General features: G+C 36.8%; 1 protein-coding gene across 1 annotated transcript in view; it reads left to right on the forward strand.

Annotated features, from left to right (window-relative positions):
- The window catches only part of LOC105384646 (transcription factor Sox-17-beta.3), an 80,716-nt gene that overhangs the window by 13,963 nt on the left and 49,523 nt on the right, over nt 1–17,230 (forward strand). The window contains exon 3 of the mRNA XM_038109680.2: nt 8,746–9,131. Coding sequence (XP_037965608.2) covers nt 8,746–9,131 — 386 coding nt within the window. The remainder of the gene's footprint in view (nt 1–8,745; nt 9,132–17,230) is intronic.

A 17,230-nucleotide genomic window follows, 5' to 3' on the forward strand; every position in this document is an offset into this window, starting at 1 on the left:
CTAGATATGTGAACCCACCAACCCGCAGTGGACCAGCGTGGTGGGAGTTGGTCCAAGCTTAGAAGGCAGTTTAGACCTTGGGGATATGCACAAAGGTTCCACTCGAGAGAGCCAGGTGCAGGTACTTACACCCCCACAGAGAATAGAATAGAATAGAATAGAACAGAACGCACGCACCGTTACTACTAAGAAGTACAAGACAACATTTATTCTAAACTTAAACAGTTATTCCCAAAGCGTAGGAGGTTCAAGTCTGCGTCATGCGTTTCTCAATCAAAGATTTATCAATGAAAGTATTACGGAGTTGGAGCCATCAGTCAATATTCAACAACTTCCGATCATGGCTTTGATTCAACCATTTATCTTATTAAATTAAGTACAACTCGTTATGTTATAGAATAGTGTTCGAATTATTAAATCATTCTCTTGAAAGAGAGAGATAGGTTACCTGGTAGAAATTGCTGTAGGTTATGAAGTCGCATTTTGGTACAGTATTTTTTGACTATACCCCTTTAATAATTACAGTCGTGAACATATGAGTATAGGTGTAGGTAAAACTGTATCTAGGTATTTATATGGTACTAGATGTTCCCGCGAGCTTCGCTTCGCGTTAAAGAGTTTTCCCGCGGGAATTCCGGGCTAAAAATAATAGCCTATGTTCTTTCTCAGTGTCTAGACTAGACCATCTGTATACCAAATTTCATTCAAATCTGTTCAGTAGTTTTGGCGTGAAAGAGTAACAGACAGACACAGAGTTACTTTCGCATTTATAATATTATTTAGGATTTAGGATTTTGCATATCAAAAGCATCCGAAAGTGCCTTTCAAAGATCAAAATTGTCTTCTTCTAGTTAGAATTCAGTACCCGTATCACGAAAATTCGAGCTAACGAATAGAATCGAATGCGAGTGCGACTATTGTCAACTTGACAGCACTTTCGAACACTTTTTACCTTTCAAATGAGTTTCGAAAAGAATGACCACAGAGTATATAATATTATTCTGACAATGACCTATGGAATGATAGCTGTCAAACTTTCGCAAATCTATACACCGCCATTTTGTTGTTGACAGGTTGACAGCACTTTCGAATAGACTATCGAATAGAATATGCTGCGTTTTTTCCGGATCGCTCTACAGGTCGAAGAATTGATCTGGTTGGTCGGATTTGACAAATAGATATTGATACTTCGTGATATATCGGGCCAAATAACCTGTTTGTTATGCTTATGACTATGACAGTAGCTATTGTTGCTGAGCTCAGATGCGCTAAATTATGGATAAGGCACTTTGACCAGTATTATATTAAACACCTTAGGTGCGAAGGTCTCCTCTACATTAGATACTTTTAGAGCATCAGTGATACAAACTAGGATTTTAACACTTGGCCTCTCGAATAAGAGGACTATGCCTTATTTATACGATACACGACCACGGCAATCTATCAAAATCCCATCTAATCTTAGTCTATCCATGCAAATGTTATCTGGCAGAGATCGCTTGAAGTGATAAGACTTTTGTACCCTAATTAAGTTACAACTTGTTAATTACCCGACTGCCGAAGTTGAAGGGTAATGTTTTTATTATTATTTTTGGTGTACTTACAACAATATCATCATTGGCCACAGCATCTATATAGATGGTTGTTGCAGCGCTCGTGGGTTATGAGTTACGACGGCCGCACCGCACTTACAACCATAAAGAGTATTCTTCTTATCCCTATCCAGCTTTAACACATCCATGGCGCATTCTACCGAGCTGAGCTTTCTAATTGTACTTGTCAAGTTTATGATTAAATTTGAAAAGTGTTTCACTACGATCAGTTAAGGTTTATTCAGGTTAAACAGCTTTAAGTAGCTGTTAACTGGGTTTAAGTGTTAAGTTATTATTTGATTTACCATCGTAAATCCATCATTATAGGATTGAATATGAAACCGAAATGAATATTGGCAAATATATTTTATGAGTGTGTATACTCACGGACAATGAAAAAGTTCCATTGAGAAAATCACCAAATTACTCCTAAACGAAAAAAAATACTAATTTAATGACGGCTTCTGGAATATTTAACTACATTTAACGGTGCATCAGAATATTACCAACTATAAACGTAAATATTTTGTTAAAATTTCCTATTAAATAAATAAATTGGGGCCATTTGGTGTCTGAATTTTGTAAGTGGAACTGTTTCTTTGCCCGTGACTGTATTATGATGTACTAGCTGTTCCCGCGCGCTTCGCTTCGCCTTAAAAAGTTTTCCCGTGGGAATTTCGGGATAAAAATTAGCCTATGTTCTTTCCCAGGGTCTAGACCGTATGTATACCAAATTTCATTCAAATCCGTTCAGTAGTTTTGGCGTGAAAGAGTAACAGACAGACAGACAGACACAGTTACTTTCGCATTTATAATATTAGTTAGGATGAATACAGTTTACCAGAACATCTTTTCCCTTAGATAAACTAACCAGACCTTATATCAACATTGCATAGTCTGAAAACGTCAGCAAGTTAGACATAACGCACGCTATTTACCTACTGATAAATAGATAAGAACAGCATTCATCCTAGAAGATATTATTTTACATATACAAAAATTTAGGATCGGCATTTTTTGTAGGTAAACTACAGAGGTTTTCGAATATTTTTCAGTACGGCACGCTTTTTTGTAAACGCGGATCCATATACAGGCTGTTCTGTTCAGAATTTTTGGGCGTTGGGCTTTTGCAACATCCTGTATAAGTGACGCAACCTACTGTAGTTAACTTGAAAATGAGTTTTCCCTCGACACGTCTGGGAAGCGGGCGCATAGTTTCAGGCTTCTCAGAAACGGTTGTTGTCCGAGCGGCTCCTCGTAATACGGTGTTGTGTCTTGTTGACAATAGCCGGTGTAACGGAGGCACAGTCGTGGAGGTACAGAGCCGAGAGGTTTTGCAATTTACAATACAATACTCTTTATTTGCACCAAAAAATAATACTTAAAATAAAAACAGTACAAAAAGGCGGCCTTATTGCTTATAGCAATCTTATAGAGTTATAAAAATAAAAATAGGATGAGAGGTATCCGAGGTTTTCAATTTACGAAAACGAGAGAAGGTTAGGTTTTAATATGCATACATTTATCTGTCAAAAGTTTCATGATAGTTTACGCTAGAGGCGCCACTTGGTATGCGAGAAAACGTAAACTCTTAGATATATAAACAAAGGTTCCATTCTAGAGAGCCACTAACATCCCTACATAGGATAAAATTGTTACTGGTTATTATTTCGGCTTTGTAAAGTTCACTCACCCTGTATAAATCGGTATACGGTGACTGTACCTGCGCTACACGACACTACCGGCGTCATTCTTATGAACGCCACTCCTCGTGTAAACTTGCCATAATATTATGTATATTTTACATATTCCACTTTAGCCAGAATCGATTGATGTGATTTATCAATTATGTCAAGTATTTTAAAAATAAACGCTACCAAAATCATTCGTTGATCTTAACAGGACTTAATGTTTAGATCAGAGCATAGGGCATTGCTAGATGGCTACTTAACAATGGAATTGGCTTATTTTGACTCGATTGGGTTTTCTGCCACTCTCCGCTTTTCCTAAACAAATCTTATCAATTATTTATATCCATCTGTTTCTATTTAATTTCGTTAACGATCACTCATAGAAGTTATAAAAACAATAACACTTTCGTCATGTATACGTGTACCGCGTAAGTCATGCCTTTTGTAAATAAATCCACTGACGATTATGACCTCAACAAGGTACTGTGGGGCTATCACCACCGAACATTAGTTAGGCAGCGTCGCTCACTTGTCAAATCTGACGTAAATTCAAAATTGTATGGATCTGACAGATGTTTGACAGACGAGCATCGCTGTTTAGCAATGACAAAGGAATAAAGAGAGGACCTGGCATAAAAATCGGTACTTAAAAGTATATCGTCGTCTCTTTTTAACTTATTGGTGTTATCCTACGTAAAAAAGGACAACAGTAGTTTTGTTTTTGCCAAAAATTACAACATTGCGACCGGTCGCCATGTTGATTGACATCCAAACACAAGGTACTTCAGCTGTCAAACAATTTGTTTGTTTACATTTTTCAAGAAAAAAGCCGCCATTTTAATTGACACCAAAGTTTAGGTAGGCGCATTTTTTTCGTGGATATGCCATGTCCTCTCTTTATTCCTTTGTCAATGCTGTTTAGATTGTAATTGCTAATGTGTCGGTGGTGATACCTATACTACCTAGGTCTAGGCATACACAGTGAGTACTGCAAGTGGGTGCACTGATAAGCTATCTCCGTGATAAACTGATAACAGATCTGCACCGCTTATCGCGTTATCTCGATAGCAAGACCCGTGCTCGTATCAAGACTATTAACTCTATCGCGCACCTAACTTTTATTTAAGTAGGTACTTTAAATGTTACTGATGCTGTTTTTGTGTAGGTATAATATTGTTTACAAATTGTTTTCGTGTGGTTAATAGATGTTTAAAAAATATAATAATTCTAATCTTATTTGTTCGCTTACTGAGAAGACTAAAACTAAAACTTAATTCAACGTTTAATAATAGTTAAAAAAAAAAAAATTAATTAATTTCTAAACGTTTTTCAAATGAGTCACAGCCGTGAGACACATGAGTCACTCACTCGTTCCCAAAGAATTCGCTTACTATCGAAATACTACCGAACCGTTTACCCGACAAAATACACAATGACTGGACCCTTCCCAAAACCAACCGAGATTTTCCCAAAAGACTTTTCCAGTCACGAAATTTCCCCCGAACCGAAACTCGCTTCCGAAAATCCGCCGTTCCGGTGCGCAGATTTTTCGCTCGGTCAGCTGATCCGATTGTGATCAGATCTGATGACTGAATCGGACCGCTGCTTACTCGGGATCTCGTCAACAATACCCATTGTCTCGGGGCGTGTTTGCTAAATAACAAATGAGCATCATCGCATCACCTCAGGCCGGCTCCATACGTTGGCCCCAACGCTCGTACCAACGTTGGACTGCAAATTGGGTGAGGCGTACATACGTTGGCTAATAAACTAGTTGTGTCCCAGCAGGGCCAACGTAAAGATGTCCGATACAGAAATCTTAACTGCTCTGAGGCGATAATTGAATCTTCAATTGAGAAGATCATGCCCATCTTCTGTTGAATGCTGCGCCATGCATCAGCTGATACATTTTGATTTTTATGTTCCTTTCGAGTTTCATCTCATATTATTGGATGTGCTTGTTGTAAAGTTCAATAAAATCTGTAACTTTTTAATTTTTCCATAAATGTGATGATTTTGTGGATGAGAAATCCATTCTCGCTTGACGTCCGCACTCGTTGCATGTTGCAAGAGCACTGAGCGAAGCGCCAACGTGTGGGCGTGATCGCCAGCGTTGGCGCAGATTCCTTTGATAAAACCGACACGAGCCGGCCAACTACCAACACTCGCCCCAACGTTGGGGCCAATGCAATTTTCTAGATCCATACGTTGGACGAGTAGCGTTGGGACCTGCGTTGGGGCCAACGTATGGAGCCGGCGTCAGCGTGAGGAGTTGAGGACTCCTCGCTTGTCTCTTGTTTTATTATGCGGAAAGTAATTAAATACTTACTTACTTATTTTAATTCGGTTTGTCCCAAAACTGATTCCTTTAAAAATTTTAGATTTACTTTTGAATAATAGAAAGCTGTGTTTGACACACTGCATGAGGTTGACATTACATAATAGTATGTACAAGAAACAAACAAATATAGGTACGTACATGGTACATAATACAGATCACAGTGTTACTGAAAAGGATTGATATCTAGAAAGCGTCCAAATGGCACCAGACAATAAAAAAATCATACACTTCTTAATGGAAAATGGGAACGTTTTTCATATTTTTTGGCTTTTCTTAAAACTTTGGGCGGAATACAATTTTCATCCAATAACTTATGTATGTACTTATTTTAACTTATTTCTCAGTAACGGAATTAAAAGAAAGAAGATCCAAAATTTATAACAAAACTTTACTATTGTTACAGATCATCGTAATTACAATTATTATTATAAAAATTCTTACTCATTGTTTGTGCATTTAGAATATAAATAGAAAACGTATCGTGTCATTGATAGTTCAGTTGTAAGAAGTTTAAAATACCACAACATTATTCATTCCTACTGTGATTTACTCAAATGAGCAACTACATTCTATACTTAGGTAAGCATGAGTTTGACCGTCTCCCGACCCAGTAATAAACCATGGAAGGGTTTTGTACATATTATGTAGTATACCTACCTAAAACAGATAGTATTTACCTCTATAAAGTAGTCTAGATTCTAGTCATTCCATAGTAATAAGTATTTTTAAAGAAAGTGTACCACTTCAAATTTTGACTTTTCTTCATAAGTCTGGCGCGTTACTATCCTATGATATTATATTATATTTAGTCCTTTCACGGTTGGAAAAGTAGACAGTGGAATTAGGCAAATTTATTTATGTATCACCAGAAGAAATTATTATGGAAACATTTGAACCCAGAGCGAAGTTCGCATGCTAAAGCTAGTCAAGAGCCAATTCTACACACTGCGGCCTTCAGTATTACACGACCACTAATAAAGTACACATTTTAAAGCACATTTGCCCAGCGGTAAGTGCAGTTTAAACTGCACGGTTTATGGGACACAGGCTTGTGGGCAATGGCTATCAATTATCATAAAACTGATTGATAATTTCTGTAAATATTTCTACTAATCGTTAGAGTTTATGGATCCCATGACATCATAATATTTAATACTTATGTAGGTAATTTAGAAAAAAAGTAGGTAGGTATAACAAGCAGACTAACTATACAAATGGCACTCTACCTAAATATGTAGTATGAAATAAGAAATTATTCACGTTATCATAAAAATGTTCAGAGGATAGCTGTAGACTTATTCCATACAGTCTAATGCTGGTAAATGAATTTAAGCACTAACTGTGGAGCATTAAGGTGCAACATAGCAGCATACGACTTGTCGCAACGTCTTAACTGGAGGGTACTCTTACTCTATATTGACGAAAAATTTACTAATGAGACCTATCATGCAATCATCACGTTTAATACAACGAGATAAAGTCGTGGCACACGCAACAGCGCTCCGAATCTTAATTTTTCGTCATATACAGGGTGTTGCAAAAAGGGTATACTAAGCCGAAACCTACATGTGCTTCATGGTATATCTAAGCCCGAAACTGATATCAGAATTTCAAAATTCACGAATAAAAAAATCGTTTTCCATAGAAACTTTGTTGGTCACGTGACTTTATACTATGGAGAATGATTTGTCTTTTTACTATACCCTTTTTACAACACCCTGTAGAGTGACCCCTCTGGTAGGACCACCAATTTTCACCTTTACTGTCATTCCATAGCGCTCAAATAACCAACTAGATGGCGAAAACGCTTTGCCAGCGATAAGTGTCAATATTCACATTGTCTGAACACCAGCGTTGTCCCTCCACCACTTTACCGACTACGCAACAATGTCCATTAAATCTACTGCAATAAGAGTTGAATACTAAAGCTTTGGGGGACAAGATAAACTGAACGTTCGGTAGCAGGAAACACGTGTAATTTGAGTGATAGGATATCGTGGTGATATCGTGATGGCATCGTTATGGTATCGTCAAGATATCGACAAGCAATCGAGGATGTAACGGGAGCTTGGATGTGGGAGGTATGCTTATGGTCTCTATGCATTGCTTCGGTGCCTAGACTTAAGTCTTAATTGACATTGGTTGCCTGGAATGCCATAACGGACATAATTTGAGCCTTAGACCGCAGTGATTTAGCTTTCATTCGATAGTTAGAAAAAAAACTTAGAAATAATTAGACCTATTAAAAACTGATTGGGACGAAAATTGGAGCAGCGCTTTGAGTAATTAAATAAAAGAAACCTTATTATAATAAATTGGTAATATTAATATTCATTGAACATTCAATAACTTAAGTAGGTACTTTTCAAATAAAGTTCTCACGTCGCCCAAAATGACTCGAATATTCCACAAATCCTTATTTACTAACAAACCGACACCCTGTCTAAGAATCGAGTGATTAATTCTAAATTATTGGAAAGACGCGCGCGGCGCTTCCATACTTTAGCCATTTGACACTTGACGTTCGAAGAAAACGGCTAGACGCTTTTATATTGTGGGAACCTGCCGACCAAGCTATAACTGCACTTACTCACAGCTTTACCGAGGGAATTTACACCTTATTGTTTAGCTAGCAAGGTTTACAGACATGACATGTGGCAGCTAAGTTAATTTTGTCGGGTATTCATACCATTGTTCACTGAATTTCACTCTAGCCTCTCATATTGGACGTATAAGGCACGCTACCTTGTTCTTTCACCTTTTAACATCTTCTAAGTATAAATAGGTATCTGGTTATGAGGTTGGTACCGTTGGAAAAACGTCGTAGTCATTATATCTGTTGTACAGATGGCAAAAAACATTAGTAGCTAAAGTTTTCTGTTTTCTAGGTGATTGCGTTTAACCGTTCATTATGTTTGTGTTTTTAAATAGAGGTTTAAATGATAACTAGAGGTACTATGCAAGAATTTTACTGTTAAAATAAAAGAAACTATTATATTCTAATTTGGCAGTAAAATAAGTCACTTGTATATATCTATTCGCTAAAACCCTAAAAACTTCCGCATTAGGAACCGCTACTCTCACCCAAAACAAACCACTCACCTCTCCAATTTTCTTCCAGCATGATGGATTCAGGGGGCGCCGGCATCGAGTCTCCACCCACCTACCACCGGACCTACGAGCAATACGTGCAGGGAGCAGTAGACAACGGCACCGAGAATCAGGAACAAACCAGCCCCGAACTAGTCGTGTGGTCCACTCTACCTTACGGCCTCGATTACAGAGCTCAGTACGACTATAGAAGCCCTTACGACACGGGGAGGGACTACGCCAGCCAACAGTATGCTCGAGCGCCGTTTACTACAAAGATGGGACAAGCCAAAGCGTTGAAAGAGGCCAGGATCCGAAGGCCTATGAATGCGTTCATGGTCTGGGCGAAAGTGGAAAGGAAGAAGCTGGCAGATGAGAACCCGGATCTGCATAATGCTGATCTTAGCAAGATGTTAGGTGAGTCTTTTGTTTTATTGTACTTACCCACATTTTTACGCATGAATCTATGGTTGTCTTGCTCTAGCATAATACTGTCAAAGCAAGACTCAATAGATTTAATTTTGATTAACTTTTTTGTAAAAACCACCTTTATTTTAATAACATATAATTATAACCTGATAAAATGAGCTAGGATTTTAAACTCAACGTGCTGTATAATATAAGTTATAGGTTATGTATGTTATAATATTATGAAAGAAGCCGGTTCCAAAAAGGTCTAAGCTTCAATGAGTCAGCACAAAACTCCAATCTCCGCATCGGAAGATATGTTCCATATTTGAATTACAAATTTCAAAACAAGTAATGCTATGACTTTTTAAATGACAAGCTGTTTGTACAGTTTTTGGACACGTCGTTATTATTTTTATCGTTTTGTTTTAGTTTAGGCATTCACACAAACCTTCATATAACTTAAGATTACGTAACAAATCTCCAAAAAAGTTTTAATATCCCGATAAAATAAAAAAAATACGACTAAGTATTATAGTAAACTCTTATTACCTACAAATATGTAACAATATCGTACCTAAATAACAGAATAAAATATCTTCAATAATTCCTGTTGCCATTGACTCGTAATGGTGGATCCGGCAGGGTCCAGATCGCCACCGGTAAATCCACATTCAGCTGATAACAACACTCCATTACTCATAGGTTACTGTGAATAATGACTCGCAGCGTCGAGGTAAGGGAATCTTGTATCATAGAGCCTTTCAGATTATCATAATCTTATTTTTTTAAAGATTTTTTATTTAATAATTTTGTTAATAAGTTTTTAAAATAAAATGTTTGAAAATGGTAAATAGGCATATTGTGTTACACGTTCGTCTTCGTAAATACTTTTAAAAAACTATTTCTTACATCCAGCCAGCAGCTTCCAAATTCAAATTGTCAGATGGCGGGACAGTCGCGTGGATTAGTACAATTAGGCGCCGCGTGCGTTGATACTCCTGATACTGGCCGCTTTTATTTCATTTTTTATTCGAGTTTTATTTCATTAGGCGGCGATACCATCAACCACCCACGCGGCGGAGTAATGACTTGCCATATCTGTTGGTACACTTCGTTGCTCTGTGGCTTACCGTATTTTGGGATCTACTTATGTATTTTTACTATTTAACTGTTAGCTAAAATTACTGAGATCGTATTTGTCGGTATGTTATACGAGTTTTTGAGTGGAGGAAACGAACAAGCAAACGTAGCGTTTTACGGGATCCAACCAACGCTTATCGCAATGTATTTTATAGTAAAGCGAGTTTCCTACTAACTACTGATTAACTAAGGTATTTCAGAAACTGTAACACCTACAATGTTGAAATTTACGCATTACATATTAAAATTTACAAAAGGGCTAAAGCGAAGCAGAAAAAGCGTAGCGTAGGAGAAAAAATCATTTGATGATATGAAATTATAAAGAATTTTAAACATTACTACAATTAAAAATAAATGCACCTAGTTAAAATACGGTTGTAGCTGACTGTACGTGGGTCAGCAAGTTGTTATGACTGGTCATACGCGGGTCATGATCCCCGAACCTTATCTCGGTGAAAGTTTACAAACCTCGTTATAATTATACCTAATATTATATTTCTAAACTTTGTAAAATATCCTATGTCATATGGCGTTTGACAAATGCTTTTGCTTATGCTTGGTAAATGAAGTTCGTTCGAACAAATTACAAATAAAATGTAAGGATTTGACAGCTGTCATAGGACGCATGCTATATTTTACAAAGTATAATAAAATTATGATTTAATTAAGTTATACATAGTAAGTACAGTAAGAGGCAGATAGACCTGACCCCCCTCAGAAGCATTGTTACTATGAGAGGGGGGTCAGGTTTCTCTGCACTTGACCGTACCTATCTAATTCTTCTAGATTGGGGTGCAAGGTGCAAGTCCTCAAGTGACGGTTAACCTGATCGTTATATGCCGGGAGCACCCTGGGATCACTATTACTGCTTATCTGACAGGCCAATCCTGTCACCACGGTGACAAACCCTAGTCCAGTAGTAATGTTTGTCACTGACACGTTCATCCTTTAGCAGTCCACTGCTGAACGTAGACCTCTCCCAAAGCACGCCACTGGATGCGATCTTTAGCTTTCCACAACTGACACGTTATGAAGAAGATCATTGTTTTACGCTAATAGAACAACGCTGTACAACTCCTGTTATAATTGGCTTAGTTGCAATATAACTTATTCAATATTAATTGCATACCGACCATATAATCGTTCACGTGACTTATGCTACCATAATGTTTGTGAGTTAGTGTTGCTACATATAAAATAAATAAGATTCTCTAATAAATAATGTCACAGTATAGAGAACGTGCAGTTGATCTAATTTAGTTTAAAACAGTCAGCCAGGTAGATAATTTCAAAAGCAGAAAAACTTTGTCTTAATTATTTAACATTTAATTTAATTAGTAACATCTGAGTTAATTAAAATAGTTAACTATACATACTTAACTATTCTAACTACAAAATTTACTATGAAACTGTTCTTTAGGTGAAAACAAAAAAACAACAACTACTGTACCTCCGAAACCCGCTAAGGTTGTACCGTTTTTAATTAAGTTGTTAGCAAACGAGAAACGTTGTTGACACGCCTTTTTAGCAAAAGGAATGCCATCTCACACGCTACGCCAATAAGGAGGTAAATGCAATATGCGGCCTGCTTACCAATTTTACTTTTTTTAACGAAAAATACTCAAGGAGGCTGTTGCAACATGTCACTGGCCAGTAAGATGCTGAATTAGTTAGTATTAACGAAGTAAAAAATAATATTTTTTTATTTGTGAAGTGATATATATAATTTATAATAAATGTAAAACAAAATTTTTTCCAATATGCGTTAGATACATAATATATTATATATACAGTTTCAGAAACACACGATCTTCAATACAAAGTTCAGTCCAAAATAACTAATTATCAAAATTTGAAATAAAAAATGGGATTAGTCTTTAACTATGGAAAATACCTACATCACGTTTTTTAGGACTATGTCTTTTATTTATTTAGTACTTTATTGCACAAATATATAAGAGATATAAGTGTACAAAAGGGGGACTTAATGCAAAAAGCATTTTCTACCAGCCAACCTACCTCTTTTACACCCTATATACTAAACTCTAAACCATATATTCAAATAGCCACCGCGGTCACCCGTTTAGTTTATATCGCCTAAACAATGAGTCAAAGGTGCCACTTAAGGGTACGATACTCAATTAGCTCCTATAAGTATGTACACCGTGTATGATAGACAAGGATGTCATTATAGCAATGTGGGCACCGCCTTAAATGGTATGCAATTTAAGCAATTAATTTGAAGGAAGGATAACTCAAGGTCACTCAGAGGTTGTTAAATGGAGAATGCGTGAGGATGGCGCCTTAACAGATGATCTGCATTTTAAGTGGGGTAAAATTTTGCCAGATGTAATTTTTTTATCATAATTATTATCCACTAGCTGTTCCCGCGAGCTTCGCTTCGCCTTAAAAAGTTTTCCCGTGGGAATTCTGGGATAAAAAGTAGCACATGTTCTTTCCCAGAGTCTAGACCAGCTGTATATAAAATTTCATTCTAATCCGTTCGAAGCGTAACAGACAGACACATTTATTTTCGCATTTATAATATTAGTTAGTATAGGGTTAGGATAAACATGCACAGTCTTGGGGAAAAAAGCTGACCTCTCTACTTTAGAGTTCACATGTTTCCCTGTCCCTGACTGTTTGTATTGATAGATATTATACATAATAATATATATGCCAAACTCAGGGAGGACAAAACAATGCTTGATCGTCCTCATCCAACCACTACCGCCTACTCTCAATAAAACGAACCTTTACTATTAATTTATGACATAATTGCGCAAACTTTTTCACAGCATTTTTATTCCATTTTCGCATAAATATATAATTAATTGTAGGCTTATATGAATCCTTATATCCAAGTATGAACGGCCGTATTAGCCAAGAAACTCCTTTTGTGGCTTCGAGTTGAGTTTTTCAATTATTTTATTGAGTTATTAATATTATTTATTGGCTATTAATAAGAAATTACCTCTAACAACATTCTTGGCTATAATTTTATTGAGATTCTTGGTCGGTTATGGCTTTGTTTAGGCTAAAACTTGACTTTTAGTGCCTCCTTGTGGATTGAGTTACGGGCACATGCCAAGCTACTGGGTATCAATAAACTACACTCGTGACTCGTGAGCAATGAAAAAGTTCCAGTGACAATAGCACCAAATTACTCTTATTCGGAAAAGGCTACTTTAATGTCGTGTCGTCTGCAATATTGAAGACAGAATATAACCATCTGAAAACGTATTTTTTTTATCAAATTCAAATTTAAATAAATAAATAAATTTAAATTTAAAAATTGGGGTCATATTTTAGTGATGACATTTTGACAGGCGAGGCAAGTGGAGGTTTTTCTTTTCTCGTCTGTGTACTAAATGCTCGTGAGTGTATTAAAAGTAAATAAAGCTTTTAGCATTAAGTCCACCTTTTGTACACTTATGTTATATTTGTGCAATAAAGTATTTAAATAAATAAAGGCAAAAGCATCGATCCTAAGGCGCGTTATCGAAGGTGTTGACTCAAACACAGGCGCTCCCAGCGGGGTGTCCCACGCTACATATTTTGCTCCTAAATGCCAACTCATTAACGTTCACATTAACACGGCAATCGCGCTTCGTACCATCAGCAAAAAAAGTACATTGGCTATACGGTGCTAACACTAATGTTATTATTCAATGACGGGTTGTAAGTAAAATGAAATATACTTAACTTATGTTTTTTTTGTACCTATGTATCGATAAAATATTATCATGATTCATCAATCTTCCACCGATAAGTCTCAGAAGGGCTAGTACGGGGCGCATTTAAGACGTGACAAGAGTTTTGCATCATGCTCACTCACATCGCGCAGCCTCAAGAGCGAGCGCGATAGAGAACTCTTGTCACGTCTTAACAGCGCCCTGTGCTACAGGGCCAGGACACCACTGTTTGCGCTGACGTGGCATACCTATTTTGCTGTCTCTACACACGCAACGCAATTAAAACGAAATGGTTCCCAAGCAGGCATATCTTGGATATTTCCTGGCATCCATTTCTGGCGATATCGCGGCAGGATCGCGCCCAAGTTGGGAATCGGCCGGTTTTTACTCCATCACTTAATACGGGTGCGTAGCGTAAGACTACGTATTAATCTACAAGTTTGAGATATTCCCTCCAATTCATAGACCGTATTTTAAATTTACAACAAGGTTAAAATTGACATTGAAACAATCGAATTCCGACTCTTTACGTCAGTCAAAAAGATGAAAATCGTATATGACAACGTCAATTTTAAACCTTGTTTTGCAATTGTAAAGTGTCAAAAAGTTCTATGAATTTGGGGTAAAAATATAATTTATAGTGAAATTAGGTTAGTTTGTGGTACAATGAATATATATTCGTATCGAAAGTCAATTGAATAGGAATCCCCATCGGAAAAAAGAGCTCTTATAGGCACTTATTCATTCAATTTAGCAATCCTGAAACTGATACGATAGGTACATACTGTTTAGGCAGATCCAAAGACAACAAAAATGTTGCCAACGTATCAAAAAGTTAATTATTTCAGTTTAATTTAAACAATCCCACATTAATCACCACCTTGCATTCATCTGTATTTATTAAACCCATTCATTATGAGGTCCCAATTATTTGAGACTAATGAATTCCTACACTTTGATCATATTAATCAAAGGTGCAGTTTTAACGAAGATATTATGCTAGCTCAGAGCTGCGTGGGATACCTAAGTGTGTGCCTAAGCGGCTTGTTACATTAACTAGGTCTTAGGGCTCAGTCTAGAACCTAATGGCGTGGTTATTTCGAGCTGTCAATCGGCGGCGTTCAACATAGTACTTAGGAATAATTTACTATGAAACGATAATCTGTGTAGCGTATGAATTATTAATATTAAATTTAATTATGTACTTAAAAGTTACTTAATAAAAAAAGGGTTTATATTCGAAACACACTTAGTTATTAAAGTTCTCAAGGGTAAAATAAAGACTGGTAGTCAAATTTCTAAGAAGGTACCTATTCGGCGACTTTTATGTCGGCCAAGACGTAAGGTGCCGTTCTGAGAATCGAGCCTCGAAAACCAACCGACAACACGAACTGGTGCTACACCCACGGGCCCACGCGGTTCAGCCCTGTTTTTACTATAATAGTCAAAATAGAATAGTCCACTGTTGAACACAGGCATCCTTTAAACACAGATTAATTGAAAAAGAATTCAGAACAAACTAAGAGTCGTGTAAAAAATTACACTATAATTTTAACAAATAATTTGGCCGGACCGAATTTAAATATAATTATTCATTATATTATAAAGTACCTAATAAGCGTAGTCTGCATCCCGCGACTATCTGTAAAGTGGTTGCGTATTAATTAATAAAAATCGAAGGATAAAAAAGTAAAATGCTATTTATAGAGGAGCAAGGACAGATTAGTTGACCAAGTACTAATTATCTAGGTGTATACGGAGTGGAAAATAACTACGGTAGCTACCTAAGTATAAAATTAATTGGAAAATTACCTACTGAATTGATCTTGTGATCGTGACGTATAATGCTAATGTCATAAATTATGTTTTTTTTACTCCTAATCAATCAGTTTAGTTTTTATTGATTTTACGAGCAGCACGCTTAAGGTCCAACATGGTAGGACTAGAGAGACTCCACAACAGCACACTTCCAATTCAAATCACGTATCCTTTAATATATTTAATTAATTCAGCATGTGATAATAGGAGTACAAGTTTATCCGTGTCGCCGAAGTGATCTTTATTCTGAGTGGTGTAGCAGCTAATTTTGCTTGTTTTGTGTGAACGTGCATTTGGGAAGTTACGGTTATAAAAGTACCGTCATAGTCAGGGGAAGCAGTTTAGGTCCCAACGGAGAAGAAGGACGCATTTGCGCAGATTTTTTGAAATTGGAATTTGTTGTTTGTTTTTTTAATCACTTCCTCGTTGTTTCTAGATTTAAGTACTAGCCAGTACGTTAATATTCTAGAACTGGCTGTTTATCAGCCAATCTTTTCTTCTGATTCCATACTCCAATTAAGCATAACCGTTGTATGTTATCGCCTCGAAATCGGCCAATCAATCATCGATCAAAACCAATATGTCTGCAAAAACTGACGGCTTCCCTTTCCGATTTCACCGATAATTTGTACTCCTAAGGGCGAATTCGTCCAAACATCACCTTACACGAGAATAACTATACCGGAATAAAATTTATACGCGAGTAAATATCTGGGATAAGTACATTTGCATTCTACCAAGTTATACCATGATTAATTGAATGAACGAGGAACGAAACTGTAATGCAACTAAAATAAAAATAGCTGCGTTTCAAAGCATGCAATAGAAATGACATGCCAGCTTAGTTTGAATGGATTATAATAGTATAAAAAATAGTATAATATTTTATTCGCTGTTGTTATTCTGAGAATTTGCCTTTTAACGTACTTTTGTTTATGTTTTGACAGATGTGTTTATATGTCATTATGACGGTTTTCTAATCAGCTGATGTGCCGCCGCCATTACAAAATTACTCTCGGATAAGCTCGTTACACGGTCAATTTTGGCGGTATAAGATTTTATTCTTGGGATAAGCTACTTATCTTGGTTTCAGGTTTGGTAGAATGCAAAATAGGCTTACTCGCGAGTAACTGGTAGTTTACTCGTGAGTAAAAAGTTACTCGACGTTGGTCGAATCCGCCCTAAGAGTTATGTTTATTTATTCACCCTGACATAGAGGTTGCATTTGAAATTTTGAATGTCTTTGGCCAAGGAGGTTGGCGACGAAAAAGTTCGCGAACGCAAATCGGTTGCACGCATGCCTTATCGATCCATCGAATGCAAATGTTGAATTCGAATAAATTCGAAATTTAAAACCTCAAACGCTTGCGCACGCGCCGCGAACATGACTCACTCCGGGCCGCCGCGCCGTGGTCCAAACTAAATAATGGTCTTGCGCTGGGGTCAAATTAT

The sequence above is a fragment of the Plutella xylostella genome, chromosome 20 (assembly GCF_932276165.1).
Source record: "Plutella xylostella chromosome 20, ilPluXylo3.1, whole genome shotgun sequence".
NCBI lineage: Eukaryota > Metazoa > Arthropoda > Insecta > Lepidoptera > Plutellidae > Plutella > Plutella xylostella.